Source organism: Carassius carassius, chromosome 38 (assembly GCF_963082965.1).
Source record: "Carassius carassius chromosome 38, fCarCar2.1, whole genome shotgun sequence".
Classification (NCBI taxonomy): Eukaryota; Metazoa; Chordata; class Actinopteri; order Cypriniformes; family Cyprinidae; genus Carassius; species Carassius carassius.
This window is the reverse complement of record NC_081792.1, coordinates 27869903-27883568: the sequence shown is the minus strand read 5'-3', so window position 1 is coordinate 27883568 and position 13666 is coordinate 27869903. Positions and strand designations below refer to the sequence as shown.

Here is a 13666-nt window from a genome sequence, read left to right as displayed (position 1 = left end):
TAGACTAAGCCAGGATTAGACCATAGATCAATTAGGACATTTAAGTCATTTTTATAAACATGCTTAGAAAAAAAAACATTACCGATGTGCATCTTAAAACTAAAAAGGCACTGATATATTTTTAAGATCAGTCAGTGCAAGTTTATTTCAGTGGAAACAGCTCAGACTTACATTTTAGTCTAGGACTAGTCTTAAGCCCTGTCTGTGAAACCAGGGGTAAGTGATTTTAAAATGACTTTTAATGTCTAAATAATTTTCGATGATTTTGCACAGTATGAAACTGTATTAGATTATAACACTGACTGATTTGACTGTAAAATGGTGTTTTGTGGTGTTTGCAATCTAGAGTTGCTTTTTTCCAGAAGTTAAGAATGAAAAAATATGATCAAACTTGATTTAATATTTAATAGGAAACTTTTTGTTTATATTAACTAATAAAATACAAAATAAGTTTGACTGAATTCATAATGATAATTGTTAAATGCACACATGAACTGAAGGATTATTCTGTTATAATGAAGTCAAATATAGTGTTACAAGGCACAGAGTAATGATTTGCTCATACAGTACGTCACTCTTTATTCTTCATTTCATAAAGCAAATTCACTGCAGAGTTTCAAACAATGTAACTTGCTTTTGCTTGACTGATCATGCAAACACATTTCACAATGTCAGACTCTGGAAAAATGCAGTGCTCAAATGAAGTACTAACACTGGTTATATTTACAGAAGGGGAAGTTGGATTGTTTTTCCATTTGCTTTTGTGCATTTAAGTGTTTGATTCATGACTGAACTCATGTTTTAAAAGTGTCGCGTTCAATAAATTCTAATACTTAATGTTCTAATATTTGTCATGTGTGATTTCTGTGAGTTTGAGTTTCATTTGCATGTTTCCGGTTATCTTGAACGAAGTTGAAATTAAAAGAAATATTTGCTAAAGCTTCAAATACTAACTTTAATAATACTAAGCAACTTGACTTTGCATCAAATGCTCTTCGACTTGATTTGCATTGTTTATTCACACTCTTAAAGTGTGCTATTTTTCATTCTCTAGTAACACTGCTTGCTGTAATTAACATTCAGGAGGCTTTATTCCATTAGGTGAATGTTGGAAAGGGAAGCCACCCTCATAAAGTCAAAGTGTTTGGTCCAGGACTGGAGAGAACCGGACTGAAAGCTCACGAGCCGACGCACTTCACCGTGGACTGCACAGAAGCTGGAGAAGGTAAAGCAGATTCACTGCATGCACCGAAACCCCTGCTTTTTCATGAGTGAATTACACCGTGTTTCTTGTGTTGGTGGTTTTTCAGGTGACATCAGTGTTGGAATCAAATGTGAAGCTAATGTTGTCAGCGATAAGGAAGAGGATGTTGAGTTTGACATCATTCCCAATGCCAATGACACCATCACTGTCAAATATATTCCTCCTGGAGCTGGACACCTCACAATCAAAGTCCTTTTTACTGATCAAGTGAGTTACTACCATAGAGATTTGTAGAAAACATGATTATTGAACCTTTGAAAAAATTGTGTTTTCATTTTAAATGATATGTTTCAGGACATTCCTTGTTAAAATTTAATTTAATTTAATTTAATTTAATTTAATTTAATTTAATTTAATTTAATTTAATTTAATTTAATTTAATTTAATTTAATTTAATTGTTCAAGTGGATTGGAGAATTATGTTATAATTTTATTTATTATTTATTTATTCATATTTTAATGCAAGATGCAGTTGGATGGCCAGAACAATCCTATGTCTGTTTTTATTAAGTTAATTACATTTTTAATCCAAGAAAATATGATTTCTGAATTTTGGCAAATATGCTGTTTTCATTTTAAATGATCTGTTTCAAGACATTCCATGTTAAAATATCTTTTAATTTAATTTAATTATTTTTATTTGATTTTAATGAATTGTTCAAGTGGTTTGTAAAATCATGTTATAATTGTATTTATTTATTTTATTCATTTATTTATTTATTTATATTTTAATGCAAGATACAATTGGATGGCCAGAGCAATCCTACTGTATGTCTGTCTTTATTCATTTATTCAATTACATTTTAAATCAAGAAAATGTCAAATGATCCATTTCAGGAAATCCCGGTCAGTCCGTTCCATGTTAAAGTGGATCCCTCGCATGATGCCTCCAAAGTGAAAGCAGAGGGACCTGGACTCGCCCGAGCAGGTTTGATGTTGGATTTGATGACAAACAGTTTGATCTCATCAAGAATCTGGGCTTAACTGGATGACTTTAGGGTCTCTCTGTTAATTTTCCCATGCGATGTCTTTGTACCCTCAGGTGTGGAGTGTGGAAAACCAACACACTTCACCGTTTACACCAAAGGAGCTGGCAAAGCTCCTCTGGACGTGCAGTTTTCTGGACCTAATAAAGGACAGCCTGTTCAAGGCTTTGAGATCATTAACAACTATGACTATTCCCACACTGTCCGGTACACACCGGTTCAGCAGGTAGGGATCTGCAATGGAGAATCACAGATTTAAAAACAGTTCAAGGAATTTAAATGGGTGAATTGAACATCTTTCACTATTTGTCATCTTGCATCATCATTCTGCTTTGCTGTACCAATTCAGGGAGAGATGGTGATAACTGTGACCTTCGGTGGCGACCCTATTTGTAAAAGCCCCTTCGCTGTTGGTGTTGCTGCTCCATTGGACCTAAGCAAGATCCAAGTGAATGGCCTGGAAAATCGTATGTTATTTATTTATTTATTTATTTGTTTAAATTCATGTTTCAATGGATGGCCTGGAAAATGTGTATTTTAATTATTTTATTATAGTCTGTATTTTTTATGCAATTCTATTTCATTTGTTTAATCATTGATATATATATATATATATATTTATATATATATGTATATATATTTTTTTTTAATTAATTAATACATTTTTTATTTAAGGTCCTCCTGGTTGGCATGGAAAATTGTGTTTGTTTGTTTATTATTTATCTATTTTACATAATATTTATGTATAATAATAAATATTTAAATTTTAATCCAAGTTTCAGTGGATGGCCTGATCATTTGTGTTTTTTAAAGCTATTTATTTATTTATATGATGGCCTGTGTTAATTTATGCAATCCTGTGTTATTTTATTTATTTATTTCAATCCGCTTATTTAAATATATTTATATTTAATAGTAAGTATTTCAATTTTAATCCAAGGTCCTACTGGATGCCCTGTAAAACTTTTATTTATTTCATAATTTTATTTAGTTATTTAATTTTTATGCAATTAATCTTTTTTAATTTAATTTAATTTTATTTTATTTTATTTTATTTTATTTTATTTTATTTTATTTTATTTTATTTTATTTTATTTTATTTTATTTTATTTTATTTTATTTTATTTTATTTTATTTTATTTTATTTTATTTTATTTTATTTTAACATTTAATGTTTTATTCCAGGAGTGCAAGTAGGTGAGGATCAAGAGTTTGCTGTCGGTACAAGAGGAGCAGGTGGACAAGGCAAACTGGAAGTCAAGATCACCAGCCCATCAGAGAAGTCTGTGCCCTGCGTCGTGGAGCCTCAACCTGGTAAAGGAGCCAGTCTGGTGAAGTACATCCCCAAAGAGGAGGGTGCCTACGTGGTGGAAGTTGTTTATGATGGTAATCCAGTTCCAGGAAGCCCTTTCTCAGTTGAAGCCATGCTGCCTCCTGATCCCAGCAAGGTATGTTGAAGTGAAAGCGTGATTCGACTTCTTGTAGAAGAGAAGAGGTTGTAACTTGGCGGTTCTGTCTGTACAGGTCAAGGCGTTTGGGCCAGGATTGAAGGGCGGTCTTGTGGCGACCTCTGCTGAGTTTACCATTGACACCAAGGGTGCTGGAACCGGTGGCCTCGGTCTAACCATCGAGGGCCCAACCGAAGCCAAAATGGAGTGCTCTGACAATGGCGACGGCACCTGCTCTGTGTCGTACCTCCCCACCGAACCCGGAGAGTATCTAGTCAACATTCTCTTCGAGGACGTTCACATTCCCGGCTCGCCTTTCCACGCTGACATCCAATACCCGTTTGATCCCACCAAAGTGGTGGCGTCCGGCTCCGGGCTGAAACGAGGCAAAGTAGGTGAGACCAGCTTGCTGAATGTCGACTGCACCAAAGCTGGACCGGGCCAGTTGACGCTGGACGCTGAGTCTGATTCTGGAGTGAAAGCCAAGACTGAAGTTCAGGACAACAAGGATGGGACCTACACAGTCACCTATATCCCGCTGACGGCCGGTATGTACACGCTACTGCTGAAGTACGGAGGGAAGACCGTCCCCAACTTCCCCGCCAAAGTGAACGTGGATCCGGCTGTTGATACCAGCAAAGTGAAGGTGTTTGGACCAGGAGTTACTGGAGAAGGTATTGAATAAATCTCAAGTCTAAATGGGTAACAAACCATTTTGTATTCACTTTTCTTTTAAGAATGAATGCATCTTATTTCTTGTAGCCAATGGAGAAGCTTATGTCTTTGTAATATAATCCTTCAATGCCCTAAAAAACAATTTTGCTGAAAGATGATTTTAATTCAAAGGCAATGAGGACATGCATTGTTTTGAGAGACCTCTTCAATGAGTCCGTGTGTGCTCTTCCTCTCTGCTCTGCAGGGGTTTTCAGGGAGGCCACGACTGACTTCACCGTGGATGCACGAGCTTTGACCAAAGTTGGTGGGAAACACATTAAAGCTCATGTGAAGAACCCGTCAGGTGCTGCTACAGACTGTGTTATTAGTGACAACGGTGATGGGACTTACAACGTGGAATACACTCCGTTCGAGAATGGTACAATTCACAACGTCTACTTAAATGCCCTGAACAGTCTCATCATTTATTTATTCAGTACTGGCATACTGCAGAGAATTTACTTCAGATATTTATTTATTGATTACTCAAGATCCAATTGGATGTTCTGGACAGTTTGTTTAATTTTTTCCTAATACAATTGGATGGCCTGGATAATCCATTTATTTGTTTGTTTGTTTATCTATTTTTAATCCAAGGTCCAATTGGATGGCCATGCTTATTTATTAACATGCTTATTCATTTACTTTATTAATTATTTTTTAATTTTTACTCCTATTTCCTGGACAACCCTCTGTTGTTTTATTTTATATATTTTTATATATTATTTTATATATTATATATTTTATTTCATTGTATATATATACATGTATATAAAATACATAAAATAAAATAATGAAAAATATATATATATTTATTTTAATTAATTTATTATAATTTTTTTCCATCTACCCATCCATCCAGTTGACCTCCTAGACAATCCGATGTTATTTATTAATGTATTAATTCATTGATTAATTGATCCAAGTCATTGATCCAAGTTGGATGTCATGGCCAACAATTGTATCACATTTTCTTCAGAATTGGCTGCTTCTTCCCAACAAACACTGGTTTATGTTACATTGATGCTCTTGGCAGACGTTTTTATCCAATAACGAACTAAATGTAATGCAAGCAACATGTTTTATCAGTGCATGAATTTAACCCACAGTTTGTGTAATAGTGCTGTTTGAGCTACAGGAACAGGTTTCATCTTGTACTTGTTTATTTTGAAGCTCAGCAATAAAGCCCGCCAGACAATACTGATAATAAAGCAAGATTTATGAGGTGACAGACTCGTTTTCAGCTGCAGCACAGCAGTGTCTGATTAAAGCAAGACGCTATAGGAAAAAAGAAGCTGAGTGCTGATTGTCTTTTGTCTGCTTGCTGCAGGAGTCCACAGTGTGGAGGTTCTGTACGATGAGACTCTGGTTCCAAAGAGCCCGTTCCAGGTCGGGGTGGGCGAGGGCTGTGACCCCTCACGTGTGCAGGCCAAGGGCCCGGGTCTGGAAGAAGCACTGACCAACAAACCCAACAAGTTCTCCATCGTCACCAGGTGAAAGAGCTTTTAAAAAATCATGCATTTGTAATTTAATTGAACTTGAATTTAAATTTACCTGCACTACCGTTCAAAGGTTTGGGCTTAGTATTTTAATTGTCAAGGATGCAACATATTAATTAAGTGACAATAAAGACATTTATAGTGTTACAAAATGTAAAAACATAAAGTAAACTTTTGCATTTTCTATTTATCAGATAATTGAATGTATCACGATTTCCACAAAAATATGAAGCAGCACAACTGTTATCAACATTGATAATAATCAGAAATATTTCTTGAGCAGCAAATCAGTGTATCAGAATGATTTCTGAAGATCATGTGACACTGAAGACTGGAGGAATGATGCTGAAAATACAGCTGCGCATCACAGAAATAAATTACATTTGACTATATATTCAAGTAGAAAACAGTAATTTTACATTTGGGTTATTACAGTTAACTTGAAATAAAATGAACTTTGACTGAAATAAAAATGAGTTTTAACTGGAAAAAAAAACTTTTAATTTAAACTTTTACATTTTTTTTATTTTGTTTATTTTAGTTAAACTAAATGAATATGTGAAATATTTCCTGTAACTGAAATACAATGAATAAACTAAAATAAAAATGAATAAAAAGTGCATATACAGGTTTAAAAAATAAAAACACAAAAAAATACGCACTATTTACTTTAAATAAAATTAAAAAGAAAACAGAAAATATGAAAATAAAATAAAAATAATACTATTAATGATACTAATATTACACTGATGTAATATATATATATATATACTGTATATATTTAAATTGTAATTGAAATATTTCATTGTTACTGCTTTGACTTCATTTCTGATCAAATAAATGAACATAAGACTTTCAAAAACATTAAAGTAAAGTAAAATAAAAATTTAATTAATCTTACAAACTTCAGACTTTATATTATCACAAACATGCTAAAATGACTGCAAAATGACAATCTGATATTGTCTAACCACCCGTCTTTGATCCGTACAGAGGAGCAGGTATCGGTGGCTTGGGAATAACTATAGAAGGTCCATCCGAGTCCAAAATGTCCTGCAAAGATAACAAAGATGGCAGCTGTAATGTTGAGTACACCCCGTATGTGCCTGGACTGTATGACGTCAACATCACGTATGGAGGACAGCACATTTCCGGTACATGAACTGCCTCTTTCTTTCTATCCCCTGTGCACCACTTAAAGTCCAGACCTGAAGAAAGCATAACTGGAGCTTTGAGAGATGCAACTTGACATGTTTTTAACCAGAGTCCCAGTTTCCCCCTGCAAAACTACTTGAATTATGCCTCAAATTTGTTTTCATTAGTATTACACCCGGGAAACGAGATCCCGCGCATCTGAGAAGAGCAGAAGCACATTCTCTCTGCTGGACGTTATGAGCTCGCGTTTCATTGAAAACATTCGCCGTGCCAAGACCACATAGTGCGAATCTCCCACATGGATGCCGCTTCCAGATTGTTTAAATCAAGTCTATAGAAGTTACAAGAGCAATATTTTAGAGGACTTGTTGGGTTATCAGATTACAGGCTTGTGGAAACCGAATACGTAAGAAGCCGTGAATCAAAGGATTGTGGCAACCTGTTTCTGCAAACGACAATATATAAAAACCTTGCTTTAGTTGTCATTATTGCCTTGTTGTTACTTGTCATTGACTTATTTTGTTTAACTTCTCACCCGTTTTCTGTGTAAATCTTATTTATCCGCCTTGTCTTATTCTAGCTCCATTTGAATTGCATGAGCATGCATGGAGTCAATGTCTGAATTGGAAAGTGTTTATTTTTGTTTGCGTTGTAGGAAGCCCGTTTAAAGTGCCGGTGAAGGATGTTGTTGACTCCAGGAAGGTGAAGATCTCTGGGCCTGGTGTCGGTTCTGGAGTGAGAGCTAATATCCCACAATCCTTCACTGTAGACTGCAGTAAAGCTGGTGTTGCTCCTCTCTCTGTGGCTGTGACTGGACCTAAAGGTACAAACATGCATGAAATCACACCGCCTTTTTTCTTTTAGTTGGGCTTTTTTTATTATTTAAAAATTCATTTTTCTGAATAAAGTACTGACATACTGCAGAGCATTTAGGTAAACATTCTATTTATTTATGTATTTATCTTGTCCTGAATTAAACACCAGCTTACTGCACAGGATATATGTAGAAACTATTAATTTTTAAGGCTTTGTTTTTGAGTTTCATTTTGTACTGCATTAAAAAGTGCAATTTATGTATAAACTTTTATATTTATTTTATTTTGTTCAAAATTAAATGCTAGAATACTGCACAGAATATATGTAAACACTTTATTTATTAATTATAACCATTTATTTGGTTAAAATATTTATTTTAAATATTTATTTATTGTCTTTGCTCTTAAATACTATCATACTAGACCATTGGTTCCCAACCTGGGGTCCGCGGGGGCGCCAGAGTTCACAGGGGGGGCGCGGGAGCGGATATGCTTTGAGGTGAATAATGATGCATAAAATGTTCTACTAATAATTTTATCTAAAAATATTTTTTCAAAGTTTCAAAAAAATCATATGCTAACAATGCCAATTTCAATTACAATTTCGTTATTTCAAATGTAGGCGCGTTGCGCGTGGCAAGCGCGCTCATAATGTAAGAGACGCCGACGCGACCACAACAGTGCCCAACATCAAATGGCAAACATAATGCAAGCGGAACGAAACTGCTCGTTATTGTGTGGTTGACGGGCCGTTTATCAGTTTGGACCAGTGCAGCGCGAGCCGATCGTGATCATGCGACGCTGTTACTACACAAGCGCTAATAAGAGATCCAGTAAAGAAAGCATTTGAATTTGCCACAGAAGTAATAACATCGCTGCGAGATCTAGAGAGAAACATTCACATTTCTCCGTTATTAACGGATCAAACAGCGCGTGGAAACCAGGAAGAAACATTGTGTCGTGAATGAACTATCCAGTGTCCAGATCTGCAACATTCACCATGGATTTATTGTAGTAACACTAACCGAAACCATGAAAGTTTGGCAGGAATAGTAGACTATAATGCCTTCAAGTAACATTACGTAGGTTTTATTTTGACATTATGAATACAATTGCTGCCCTCAAATGTTAATCTGAAATAAAATAAACCTTGGTTTATAACTACTACAATTTCATTTTTTCCAAGAAACTGTTTTGTTTTATATGCTCATAAGAAGAATCAATTATAGCTCCAGAATTACTCAAAGTAAAAATTATCACACTTTATTATGTTAGTTTTAATATAAAAAAAAGAAATCAAGGAAATTTCTCTGGCATTTCTTTCTTTTTGCTGTATCCAAAACGTACCGAACCGTACCGTGACACAAGTGTATCGTATCGAACCGAACTGTGAATTTTGTGAACCATTACACCCTTATATATATATATTTTAGTGCTGGGAAAAAAATTAATTGCATCCAAAATAAAAGTTTGTGTTTGCATAATATATGTGTGTGAACTGTGTATAATTATTTTGTATTTTGTACAAAAGGAAAAAGGTTGGGAACCACTGTACTAGACTGTATACGCTTACAATTATTTATGTATTTATTTTTATTTATTTAATTTATAGTATTTTTTTGCTTTGTTCTGAATTAAACACCAGCTTACTGCACAGTATATATGTAAAAAACTATACATTTTTAAGGCTTTGTTTTAGTTTTATTTTGTTTTGCATTAAAAAGTGCAATATATGTAAACACTTTAATGTTTATTTTGTTTTGTTTAGAATTAAATGCTAGCATACTGCACATTATCTACAGTATGTTAACACTTTATTCAATAATAAAAACTTTTCATTTGGTTTAAATATTTATTTAAAATATTTATTTACAGTATGCTTACACACATATATATATATATATATATATATATATATATATATATGTCTTTATTTATTTTCATTGATTTAATTCATAGTATTTTGTTTTGCTTTGTTCTGAATTAAATAATAGCTTACTGCACAGTATATATGTAAAAACTATTCATTTTTAATATTTTTTTAGCTTTATTTTGTTCTGCATTAAAAAGTGCAATATATGTTAACACTTTAATTTGTATTTTATTTTGTTCTGAATTAAATGCTAGCATTACTGCACAGAATCTATGTTAACACTTTATTTAATAGTCATAATAACTATTTGTTTGGTTTAAATGTTTATTTAAAATATTTATCTACAGTACGCTTACACACATATATATTTATGTATTTATTTATATATATTTTTTTAATTTATAGTTGTTTTTTTGCTTTGTTCTGAATACTAGCTTGCTGCACAGTATATTCTTAAATGTGATTGATTTTTATTTATTTATTAATTATCTGTCAACTTCATGCGACACGTTTCTAACTGAAGTGTGCTGTTGAATCATCCTCACTATAAGGCATGTTTAATATTCTGTGATCGTAGCAGTTGTCACTTCGTAAATAAGGCAGACTGATCATATAACTGGGTTGTTGTTGTTGTTTGCAGGTAGAGCCGAAGCAGTTGAAGTCACAGACAATGGTGACGGCACACACACAGTGTCCTACACGCCGTCGGTCGAGGGCTCGTACTCCGTCGCGGTCAAATACGCAGACGAGGAAGTTCCACACAGGTACTGGTGTCAGATTCACTCAGGCTGTGAGTGCTAGCGTTCACTAGATCAAACCAATCCTTCAAATGTGTCTTTCAGTCCCTTCAAGCTGCGTGTTCAGCCCACTCATGATGCCAGTAAGGTGCGTGCCAGCGGCCCCGGGCTCACCACCGGCCTCTCGGCCAGCTTCCCGGTCGAGTTCACCATCGACGCCAAAGACGCCGGCGAGGGCCAGCTGTCTGTGCAGATCACTGTGAGTCCTGACGTCTCCAGTCTCAGCTTCCTCTTCAAGAAGTGGAGTCACGTTTATTTCTTGAGGTCGATTTGAATGTTTTCAGTCAGCCAACAGACTGTGAAATCACACTTAGATTTAGTTTCTGACTGACAATGGAAAAGATGAATAAGGATCTGAGAGTAACACATACAACCCGAATTCCGGAAAAGTTGGGACGTTTTTTAAATTTTAATAAAATGAAAACTAAAAGACTTTCAAATCACATGAGCCAATATTTTATTCACAATAGAACATAGATAACATAGCAAATGTTTAAACTGAGAAAGTTTACAATTTTATGCACAAAATGAGCTCATTTCAATTTTGATTTCTGCTACAGGTCTCAAAATAGTTGGGACGGGGCATGTTTACCATGGTGTAGCATCTCCTTTTCTTTTCAAAACAGTTTGAAGACGTCTGGGCATTGAGGCTATGAGTTGCTGGAGTTTTGCTGTTGGAATTTGGTCCCATTCTTGCCTTATATAGATTTCCAGCTGCTGAAGAGTTCGTGGTCGTCTTTGACGTATTTTTCGTTTAATGATGCACCAAATGTTCTCTATAGGTGAAAGATCTGGACTGCTGGCAGGCCAGGTTAGCACCCGGACTCTTCTACGACGAAGCCATGCTGTTGTTATAGCTGCAGTATGTGGTTTTGCATTGTCCTGCTGAAATAAACAAGGCCTTCCCTGAAATAGACGTTGTTTGGAGGGAAGCATATGTTGCTCTAAAACCTTTATATACCTTTCAGCATTCACAGAGCCTTCCAAAACATGCAAGCTGCCCATACCGTATGCACTTATGCACCCCCATACCATCAGAGATGCTGGCTTTTGAACTGAACGCTGATAACATGCTGGAAGGTCTCCCTCCTCTTTAGCCCGGAGGACACGGCGTCCGTGATTTCCAACAAGAATGTCAAATTTGGACTCGTCTGACCATAAAACACTATTCCACTTTGAAATAGTCCATTTTAAATGAGCCTTGGCCCACAGGACACGACGGCGCTTCTGGACCATGTTCACATATGGCTTCCTTTTTGCATGATAGAGCTTTAGTTGGCATCTGCTGATGGCACGGCAGATTGTGTTTACCGACAGTGGTTTCTGAAAGTATTCCTGGGCCCATTTAGTAATGTCATTGACACAATCATGCCGATGAGTGATGCAGTGTCGTCTGAGAGCCCGAAGACCACGGGCTTCCAATAAAGGTCTCCGGCCTCGTCCCTTACGCACAGAGATTTCTCCAGTTTCTCTGAATCTTTTGATGATGTTATGCACTGTAGATGATGAGATTTGCAAAGCCTTTGCAATTTGACGTTGAGGAACATTGTTTTTAAAGTTTTCCACAATTTTTTTACGCGGTCTTTCACAGATTGGAGAGCCTCTGCCCATCTTTACTTCTGAGAGACTCTGATTCTCTAAGACAAAGCTTTTATAGCTAATCATGTTACAGACCTGATATCAATTAACTTAATTAATCACTAGATGTTCTCCCAGCTGAATCTTTTCAAAACTGCTTGCTTTTTTAGCCATTTGTTGCCCCCGTGCCAACTTTTTTGAGACCTGTAGCAGGCATTAAATTTTAAATGAGCTAATTAAGTGGATAAAAGTGTAAAATTTCTCAGTTTAAACATTTGCTACGTTATCTATGTTCTATTGTGAATAAAATACTGGCTCATGTGATTTGAAATTCCTTTAGTTTTCATTTTATTAAAATTTAAAAAACGTCCCAACTTTTCCGGAATTCGGGTTGTATTAGCATATTGCAAAAGATGTCTTTCATGCATCGTTCTCTTGTTATTTTATCTTTTGAATAACTGCTCCGGTGAACTATTTTATTATTCTGCAATTATTATTATTTTTGATTGGTGGTTGTAGGTCTATGTGTTATATTATATTATATTATATTATGTTATATTATATTATATTATATTATATTATATTATATTATATTATATTATATTATATTATATTATATTATATTATTGGTAGTATTTTATAAATACTTATAAAGTTATTGTATATTTATAAAGTTATTGTATATTTTTATACAATATTATATTATACAATTTATATTATATTACATTATTAGTAACATGATTTAGAATTGTTAGTATTTTAAAATTATATTTTAATTTATTGTAGATTGTTTTTGTATAAAAATTAAAATGTTAAATTATGTACATTCTATAATTAAAAAATTATATTGCATTATTAGTATTTTTTGTATTTTTAATATTGTAATAATTTATTATACAGTATATTTTTATAAAAATCTTATAATTAATTAAAATTATAATTATTATATACTTAAAAATACTGTATGATATTAACTTAATATTACATTCTATAATTTTTAAATTATATTGCATTATTATTATTATTAGTATTTTTTTATATTGTAATAATTTATTATACAGTATATTTAAAAATAAAAATTATAATTATTTAAAATTATAATTATTATATACTTAAAAATACTGTATAATATCAACTTAATATTTTATATATATATATATATATATATATATATACAGTATATATACATTTTTATATAAAAAGGTAGTATGTAGTAATATATCATGAAGCATTTTTTAATATATGAATTTCTAAACTGCTCCTCGGTTCATCTGAGGATCTCGCCGTCTCTGTTCCAGGTGGATGGAGGTTTTCATCTCATTTGGTTTTTCATGTGTTTCAGGATCAGGATGGGAAACCCAAGAAAGCCAACATTCAGGACAACGGCGATGGAACCTACAAAGTGTCTTACGTGCCGGATAAGGCTGGCCGTTATACTATTGTGATCAAGTACGGCGGAGACGAGATCCCGACTTCTCCTTATAGAGTGAGAGTGACCGCTACAGGAGACGCCAGCAAGTGTACAGTCACAGGTAAT

General features: G+C 34.2%; 1 protein-coding gene across 2 annotated transcripts in view; it reads left to right on the top strand.

Annotated features, from left to right (window-relative positions):
- LOC132119706 (filamin-B-like) overlaps window positions 1–13666 on the top strand; it is an 85757-nt gene that overhangs the window by 47565 nt on the left and 24526 nt on the right. For both annotated transcript variants that reach the window (XM_059529897.1, XM_059529896.1), the window contains exons 14-27: window positions 1102–1225; window positions 1311–1471; window positions 2102–2192; window positions 2307–2476; window positions 2600–2717; window positions 3436–3698; window positions 3775–4372; window positions 4618–4791; window positions 5743–5905; window positions 6905–7065; window positions 7722–7889; window positions 10395–10518; window positions 10597–10750; window positions 13472–13661. In XM_059529897.1, the coding sequence (XP_059385880.1) occupies window positions 1102–1225; window positions 1311–1471; window positions 2102–2192; window positions 2307–2476; window positions 2600–2717; window positions 3436–3698; window positions 3775–4372; window positions 4618–4791; window positions 5743–5905; window positions 6905–7065; window positions 7722–7889; window positions 10395–10518; window positions 10597–10750; window positions 13472–13661 (2659 nt within the window). The remainder of the gene's footprint in view (window positions 1–1101; window positions 1226–1310; window positions 1472–2101; window positions 2193–2306; window positions 2477–2599; window positions 2718–3435; window positions 3699–3774; window positions 4373–4617; window positions 4792–5742; window positions 5906–6904; window positions 7066–7721; window positions 7890–10394; window positions 10519–10596; window positions 10751–13471; window positions 13662–13666) is intronic.